Raw genomic sequence first — 8894 nt, forward strand, 5'->3', positions numbered from 1 at the left:
CAAACAACATAAAATTCAAACAAACAAACAAAAACTAAGAGGCCGTTAGATAATTTTTTGTTTTTGTTTTTGTTTTTAATTTTATATTTTTCTAAAAATGTGTTTTGATAACTACTTTCAATTTTAAGTTTTTCACATAATAAAAAAAATAAAATTGAAAATATAAAACTAAAAACTTAAAGATACTTTCTGTAGTTTTCAAAACGGCTTAATTGGATTAATAGTCCCCTATGGTAAAAAAGTTGGATTTTAAATCATGTGATCAAGTCTGTTAGGATTGAAACCCAAAATTGAAAGCTTCATTAAGTTTCCATTAACGGATAGCACGTGAGCCTCACATGTAAGGCTAAAAAGATAAAATTACCTCACATGTAAGCCTTAAGTGGTAACAATTAACGAAAAGTTTTATTTTGACCTCACATGTATGGTTCATGTGCTAAGTTGACTGAACACACGGGTTTAAATCCTAATTTCAAACAAGTCTATCTTCCGACTTCTCTATTAGTACATGGACGAATAATCCAATTAAGCATTTTTAAGATTTGGCTTTCAGTTTTCATATTTGTGGAAACTAACTTAAAATTGATAAGTTTTCAATTTTCATTAACGAAATAGTTACGAACCACACTAAATTTGCTAGAAAACAATAAATTTTAATAATCGGATTTTTTTTTTTGAATAACCGATATTATCTACACTAAGAAGGAATGGGTGGGCCTAACATCATAATGATCTAGTAATAATGTGGTTCAAATTCGCATTTGGTAAGTAAAAAATAGGAAAAATTAGTATCCGGTCCCTAGTTCTTACTGTTCATTGACTAAGACCTTATTAGTTCTCAAATTTTGATTCAAGTCCCTAGCATTAATGTGATAATGAATTTACATGTTTATTATATAATTTTTTAATATAAAAATTAGTAATTAATTTAGGGTTTAATACTCACACCTCTATTAAACTTCTAATTAATTTTCAATTCAAACATTTCCAAAATAATAAAAAAAATTAAATTAAATTAAGTTTGTACCTATTAGTTTTTTTTTTATATATAAAAAGATTCTCAAATTTTTAATCTTAAATGTACCCATTCATATAATTTTTAAATTTTTTTAATCTTAAATGTACCCATTCTCAAATATATCAAAAATTTGTTATATGTAAAATGTACCCTTTTTTTAATATAAAACCCTTTCAAATTTTTTAATCCATGTTTAAACTTATATGGGTACATTCTTTTTCGTTGATTTGAGAATGTATCCATGTTTTGGTACAATAACTTTTTTTGTTAATTTTGGTTAATGTACCCATACATATATGTACACACACACACAATATAATAGAGAGTATCATTTATATTTTATTATTTTTAATCCTATAAATTATGGTTTTTATTTAAAATCTCATTAATATAAACAATTACAAATTTCAATTTTTAATTTTTAATTTTAAAAATATAGTAACTTACATTATTACATTAATGTCAGGGACCTCAATCAAAAACTAAAAACTAACAAGGTTTCAATCAAAGAATATTGATAGCTAAGGACCGCATCCAAAGTGTCCCTAAAAAATAATACTACTAGACTGTAATACTAAGTCGTAAATCTGGTAAAACAATGTAAGTTGAAACCTTACGATCTCTAAATCCGTAGGTTTGAAATCACTACATCCCAGCCGAACCGACCGCATGCCGAATAAAATGCGTACGGTCATTTGATTAAAAAATTATAATATACGGACCCAACGATCGTTGCGACCAAATGGCGCCAAAGTAAACTGCCATTCGAAAGCACTAAATGAAATAATTAATAAAAAAATTTAAAATAAAAGGAAAAACTGGACGGCACTGGCCGGCGGATCATCAGAAGCGGCAGAGATGTCACTCTGCATATGGACTCATCCACAACTCCTCCACGCCTACTCTTCTCCTTCTTTATTGGTAATCAAAACGACGTCGGTTGGTTGCGCTTTTGCAGTTGTCTCTTGCTGGTGTGTGTTTATATTTTGGCATACATATTGCCAAGGGATCTGTACAATTTATTGGCACTCCACTCCACTGTCAATCCAAACACTCCAAGTGCTTCTTTGGGATTAGCAAATATTTTGGTGGAATTTTATGTTGCAGAAGTTGGGATTTGCTTTAATTAGTTAATTAGTGTCTATTAACACTGATTAGCAGATCATTACAAGCTTTTTCTTGGTAAAAAAATTTCTTGGTTTGAATTTTTTTTCTCCATCTTCTATTGTGTTGTTAATGGTGCCATAATCTTTATGCTAACCACACAAACACTTAGTGGTGTTTATAATGTAAACGCTAAACAGACAACAAACTGTATATAAACCAGGGTTTACCGTCCCTTGATCATTTGTTTAGTATTGCTCCAGTTCTAATATTGACTAAGTGTTTGTAAATGGTTCTTTCTTGTGCACATTTTCCTAATGCTTATGTCCTTGCAAAATGGAAAAAGAAGGCAAATTTTGAGTTGAAGTAATGTTGGTGCAGGCTTCCGGTAAACACCTTCCTAGGTGGAGGAGTTGAGGATATAAAGGGAATCCAAGATGGTGGTGGCCGAGTCGGTTGCCCTCGACGCAATCATCAAGGAAGCTGTTGATCTGGTATGTGTAATGTAGTACTATCAAGGTCTCTCTGCACATAATGTTGAAATCATTTTCTTCAAATGAGCATTCATGCTAGTTTCAAGTCTCAGAATAGCCTCTGATAGACATGGAATTGATTTATGCAGGAGAATGTCCCGCTGAACGAAGTTTTTGACCATCTGAAATGCACGAGAGATGGTTTAAGCTCCGATGAAGTCCAAGAGCGGTTGGATTTATTTGGTTACAATAAGCTTGAAGAAAAAAAGGTGAGTAACTAAACTTGAAGCTTGTGAGTACCTCTCTATATTTCTTCTTTATGTTTACCCTGGTAATCCTTGCTCGTCTTCACTCCTCGATTGATTGTTTTGATTTTCTGCTCATCCGTAGGAAAGTAAAATCTTGAAGTTTTTGGGATTTATGTGGAATCCTCTGTCCTGGGTCATGGAAGCTGCAGCTATCATAGCCGTTGCTTTCACACAAGGAGGGGTAAACCTATAATATGACTCAACTCCTTTTAATTTTGCCCCTGACTTTGAATCATATGGACGACAATTGAATAAGAAAATCCATGACACTTCAGTTTTGTTGAAAACTATCCTTGCTTTAACATTTTTTGCTTATTCTCAAAATATTTAATTCACATTAATGTTTCTCTAATATAATTAAATCAGCTAAAAGAAAAACCATTATGATGATCTTCTTTATATTGCAATGAATTCTACAGATTCCAGATGTTGACTTAACCTTAATTTATGCAGTCACAACCAGCAGATTATCATGATTTTGTCGGCATCCTCGTCCTGCTCATTATCAATTCTACCATCAGTTTTATAGAAGAAAACAATGCAGGCAATGCGGCAGCTGCTCTTATGGCTCGTTTGGCCCCAAAAGCAAAGGTTTTTCCCTTCAAAGTTCACAGATTTATTTTCAATAAGTTATCGTTGCAGCCTGGCCTTCCCTTTCTTCTTTTATTTCTTGTCGAAGCTCTTGCCTACATTTCCTTTATTTATATTGGTCAATGACTAATATTGCGTAAGATAGATTGGGATTGCTGAATGGTGAATATACTTCAGAGAATGAACTAGCCTTCTGAATGTTTACCAGGTCTTGCGCAATGGAAAATGGGCGGAAGAAGATGCTGCTGTATTGGTTCCTGGAGACATAATTAGCATCAAACTTGGTGATATCGTTCCTGCTGATGCCCGTCTTCTTGAAGGAGATCCTTTAAAGATTGATCAGGTAAATCACTAAAACTTGATGTAGCATATGCATCCGTGTTTCTGAATTATACCTTTCTTGAATTGGTATTCTGTTGGTCACATGTAGTCTGCTCTTACTGGAGAATCGCTTCCGGTGACCAAAAATCCTGGCGATGGAGTTTACTCGGGATCAACATGCAAGCAGGGAGAGATTGAAGGGGTTGTTATTGCAACTGGAGTTCACACTTTCTTTGGAAAGGCAGCTCATCTTGTCGAGAACACAACACATGTTGGCCATTTCCAGCAGGTTAATTTTTTAGCCATTTTGTGCCGATTGTTGTGTCTGAACATATAGTTTTCTAGCACTCATGGAAGAATTTGTCCACTTCGGAGAAATAACTAATGTTGCATGTGCTCACTGGCAACAAATTTTAACAATGGTTTCATGGTTGCAGGTATTAACGTCAATTGGAAACTTTTGCATTTGTTCCATCGCTGTTGGGATGGCAATTGAAATCATAGTAATATACGGGATTCATGGGAGGGAATACCGTACGGGTATTGATAACCTTCTCGTCCTCCTAATCGGTGGGATCCCTATTGCTATGCCAACTGTTCTTTCTGTCACAATGGCCATCGGTTCACATCGTTTGTCCCAGCAGGTTCGTGATTGTGCATACTCTACTCGAGAGATTGATTTCAAACATGAATTTGAATGTAATTTTTCTTGATTCATAATTTAAATGTACCCAATATTGCATAATCGGAATCCATGTTTATGCAGGGTGCCATAACAAAGAGAATGACTGCCATTGAAGAAATGGCAGGGATGGATGTTCTATGCAGTGATAAAACAGGAACACTGACACTTAACAAGCTTACAGTGGACAAAAATATGATTGAGGTATTACACGTGGCCCCTTCAACTCACTTTAAAACTGCGCATTGTAGCATATAAACATAGTAATTCACTTCACCATAAGAACAAGGTTTCGTAAATTCAGTCACTGGTACAGTTTACAGGAAAATGTACGGAGTGGTTTGATCAGAGTTAGTATACCATCCTAAAGAATTTACACATTTATTAACTCAATGCGTGAACGAGAAAATACATCTCTTAGGTGATTAGTGAAGATCAAGGTAGCAAAGTTTTGCTAATGCAAAGACACCTCTCATCAAAATATATTAAGAGTACTTTTATTTACTAAGTATTCTCATATTATTCCTTTCGCGATAGGTTTTTGCCAAAGGCGTTGACAAGGATCAGGTTATGCTTATGGCTGCAAGAGCATCAAGGCTCGAAAATCAAGATGCTATTGATACTGCAATTGTTTCGATGTTGGGAGACCCTAAGGAGGTATTTACAAATTAATCTTTCCAATTCTGTGATTTTTATTCTTATCTGTAATTTTCGTTTGATACTTATGTAACCTTTATATCAATATTTTCAGGCACGCGCCGGAATCAGAGAAATTCACTTCCTTCCATTCAATCCTACCGATAAAAGAACTGCACTCACATACATTGATGCCGCTGGTAAAATGCACAGGGTCAGCAAAGGTGCACCTGAACAGGTAAAATACGAATGTCAAAATTTTCAATCAGTCGTGGAAACCTTAATGGTGCTTCCAGATTTTTTGAGCTCTAACCGAATATTATCTATGTAGATTCTTAATCTGGCACATAACAAATCAGCAATTGAGAAGAAGGTACACGCAATGATTGATAAGTTTGCAGAACGTGGACTACGATCCCTTGGTGTTGCCCTCCAGGTAGCTAATGTCATACGAATTCTTTCTTGTCTTATGAACATGACTTCTTTCTTTAGATTTAAGAGACGGAGAATGTCATTTCCTCCAGGAAGTACCTGCTGGAACCAAAGACAATCCTGGTGGACCCTGGGAATTTGTTGGTCTTCTCCCTCTCTTCGACCCTCCTCGCCATGACAGTGCCGAGACAATCAGAAGAGCTCTGGATCTTGGTGTCAGCGTTAAAATGATCACTGGTATGTGCTGCTGTTACCGCTCATTTTTGTCCTTGATATACGTTTCACCCTAAGCTTATGAGATAATATGCTATCAATTAGAGATGTAACGTTCATGCATCACAATTTGTAGGGGACCAACTTGCAATCGGTAAGGAAACAGGAAGGCGGCTTGGGATGGGTACAAACATGTATCCTTCTTCAGCTCTGCTTGGTGAAAGTAAGGATGGGGATCTTGCTACCGTTTCCGTTGATGAACTCATTGAAAAAGCCGATGGTTTTGCTGGCGTCTTTCCTGGTTAGTCTTGTTCTTTTAGTATTAAGCGCTGTGGGGTTGACCTTTTTTAATATATAGTTCTCATCATTTATTTTTCTTTAGAGCATAAATACGAGATTGTGAAGAGATTACAAGCTAGAAAGCACATCTGTGGAATGACTGGTGACGGAGTGAATGATGCCCCGGCCTTAAAGAAAGCTGACATTGGAATTGCGGTAGCAGATTCCACAGATGCTGCACGTAGCGCTTCTGATATAGTTTTAACAGAACCTGGATTGAGTGTGATCATTAGTGCTGTGTTAACAAGCCGTGCAATTTTCCAGAGAATGAAAAACTATACGGTAATCTCACAATTTCCGCAACATCCATAATTTACTAAGTTAAAGCTTTAGTTGTGTTACAAGAAATGCTTAGTTGCCTTTCTTATCTTTTCTTTCCCAGATATATGCTGTCTCGATCACCATTCGTATTGTGGTAAGTTTCAGTTTCGAGTTATGATTTTTTACATTGGAACTTTTAGAGTGTTTACTTTTTTGCCATCAGTCTTACCTAGCTTTCTGACATCAAGTTGTTCTACAGCTAGGTTTTATGTTGCTGGCTGTCTTCTGGAAATTCGACTTCCCTCCTTTTATGGTTCTTGTCATTGCTGTTCTTAACGATGGTTAGCTTTCGTTGTTTGATCCCTTTTATGCGTTAATGAATTTGTGCATGACTTCTTCTGTTTCATCGATCTGTTACTTTGTAATTTGTGTGCGTGCTCAATACCTAACTTGTTAGCTTGCTTACAGGTACTATCATGACCATATCCAAAGATAGGGTCAAACCATCTCCATTTCCTGACAGTTGGAAGCTCAATGAGATATTTGTAACTGGAATTGCCCTCGGTGGTTACCTTGGTCTAACTACTGTTTTGTTCTTCTGGATATCTTATGAAACCAACTTCTTTCCGGTAGATGGCCTCCCTTTTATCGTCATGTTGTTAAGAATTTAAATGAAATTTCGAATTTTTGTGGTTAGATACTAACATGCAGAGTGCCCTTTTAAACTCTATGCATCGGCAACATGTCTGTTCAGTTAAAGAATAGATTAAATGAGTGATGGGTTTGTCCTACATTGCTAGTTTATGACATGGATCTTTGTTCTTGCAGGAAAAATTTAACGTGAGAGACTTCAATAAACACCATTTCAATATGAAAAATAAGGATGAAGCTGCTATACTAAAGGATCAGATGTCGTCAGCTTTGTATCTTCAAATCAGCACCATCAGCCAGGCCTTGATATTTGTCACTCGCTCCCGCGGTTGGTCTTTCCGTGAAAGACCTGGCTTTTTGCTTGTCATTGCCTTCATCATCGCTCAACTGGTACTGAATAGTTCCTGCCTCGGTAGTAATTCCAATGTTTATAAACATTTGTTGACATCCAATAATTATTTGCAGATTGCGACAGTTATATCCGCAACAGCAACGTGGAAATTTACAAAAATCAGAAGTATTGGTTGGGGCTGGACTGGTATAATTTGGATGTACAATATCGTCATTTACATGCTGCTTGATCCTATCAAATTCATTGTCCGTTACGCACTCAGTGGAAAGGCTTGGGGTTTAATAGTAGACCAAAGAGTGAGAATCCGACTTCACCTTGATTACTTAATCATTGTAATCTTCTTCTTTAAGACTGATTAATCTGATGTGCTTTTATCCATCTTACCAGACCGCATTTACCAGCAAAAACGACTTTGGGAAGGAAGCTCGTGAGGCTGCGTGGGCAACTGAACAGCGAACGCTGCATGGCCTCCAATCTCGTGAAACAAAAAAGTTTACAGAGAAGGGCACTTTTAGGGACATTAATCTCATGGCCGAAGAAGCTAAAAGGCGGGCAGAGATTGCAAGGTAACCTTTTGTTCATATTGTTCTTTTTTCTACTACCGAAGATTACAATGGCATTACTAAGATTTCTTTGTATTGTGCAGGTTGAGGGAGCTTCACACTCTGAAGGGAAAGGTTGAGTCATTTGCCAAGCTGAAGGGTATAGACATTGATGCCATCAATCAAAACTACACCCTCTAGTCGCTGATCTGGATTACACATATTTTTATATGTATTCTTTTACCACTACGAAGTCCGAGCTGGATTTCAAATAAGGTTGATGCTGTTGACGAATGATATTTATATAACGTGTGAAATGAAATTGCATTTATTTAAAACATGTCTCGGTATGAAGATGTTCTGCTTGTCCAGTTTAGTGTAAAAGAACAAATAGAAATATTGTGTAACCAAATAAAGCCTCTTCATTAATTGCACAGAATAAGGACTCCAAATGTCAATTAAAACAAGATCCCAAGATTTCCTCAACACCAATTAACTCGTTGACCAAGTTACTTGATTGCCAAGAAATCACCAAAAACTCATATCCATGGACACTCACAAGCTTACACCTATTTCATCAGTTCCCCAAGTACAAGGGAAGGAACAAGTTGGACTTTATAGAAGTCCTCTCCTCCTTCATTAAGCCTACTAAAGAATCTTTTAGGCATGTTGTTTGAGTGGATATTTAATACTAGGCTTAGTGCGATTGGAGGCCCAAGAACACAAAAGGTAGAAGGAGGATTGGGCATGGATAGTTGGCAGCCTAGGAAGAATTGAAAATAATTTTTTGCCAAGGGCATGGATAGGTAAATAAACGGTGACTCACCATGCTCTGGAGGCCATCACCAAAAAGGGGAGGCTTGGACAGTCGGGCTAGAGAGTCTATAAAAGCAATGAAGGACACAAGGAAGAAGGACATTCAACCAATCAATCAAAAGACATCCAGCTTTGCACTCCAACAAGCAAGAAAC

General features: G+C 36.4%; 1 protein-coding gene across 2 annotated transcripts; it reads left to right on the plus strand.

The window, feature by feature from the left end:
* The first annotated feature begins 2559 nt into the window (after positions 1–2559).
* Positions 2560–8216, plus strand: LOC126605237 (plasma membrane ATPase 1-like). 2 transcript variants are annotated; one of them, XM_050272620.1, is made up of 21 exons: positions 2560–2616; positions 2745–2864; positions 2986–3084; positions 3357–3494; positions 3703–3837; positions 3925–4104; positions 4253–4459; positions 4582–4701; positions 5035–5154; positions 5249–5371; positions 5465–5569; positions 5658–5802; positions 5915–6079; positions 6161–6399; positions 6500–6532; positions 6638–6719; positions 6847–7028; positions 7261–7419; positions 7495–7677; positions 7769–7947; positions 8028–8216. In XM_050272620.1, the coding sequence occupies exons 1-21, from the start codon at positions 2560–2562 to the stop codon at positions 8122–8124; spliced, it is 2868 nt and encodes a 955-aa protein (XP_050128577.1). In that variant the 3' UTR covers positions 8125–8216. The 2 variants fall into 2 exon arrangements, with proteins under 2 accessions (XP_050128577.1, XP_050128571.1); XM_050272614.1 differs by having other exon boundaries at positions 6847–7007; positions 7207–7419.
* The last annotated feature ends 678 nt before the right edge of the window (positions 8217–8894 follow it).

Source organism: Malus sylvestris, chromosome 2 (assembly GCF_916048215.2).
Source record: "Malus sylvestris chromosome 2, drMalSylv7.2, whole genome shotgun sequence".
Classification (NCBI taxonomy): Eukaryota; Viridiplantae; Streptophyta; class Magnoliopsida; order Rosales; family Rosaceae; genus Malus; species Malus sylvestris.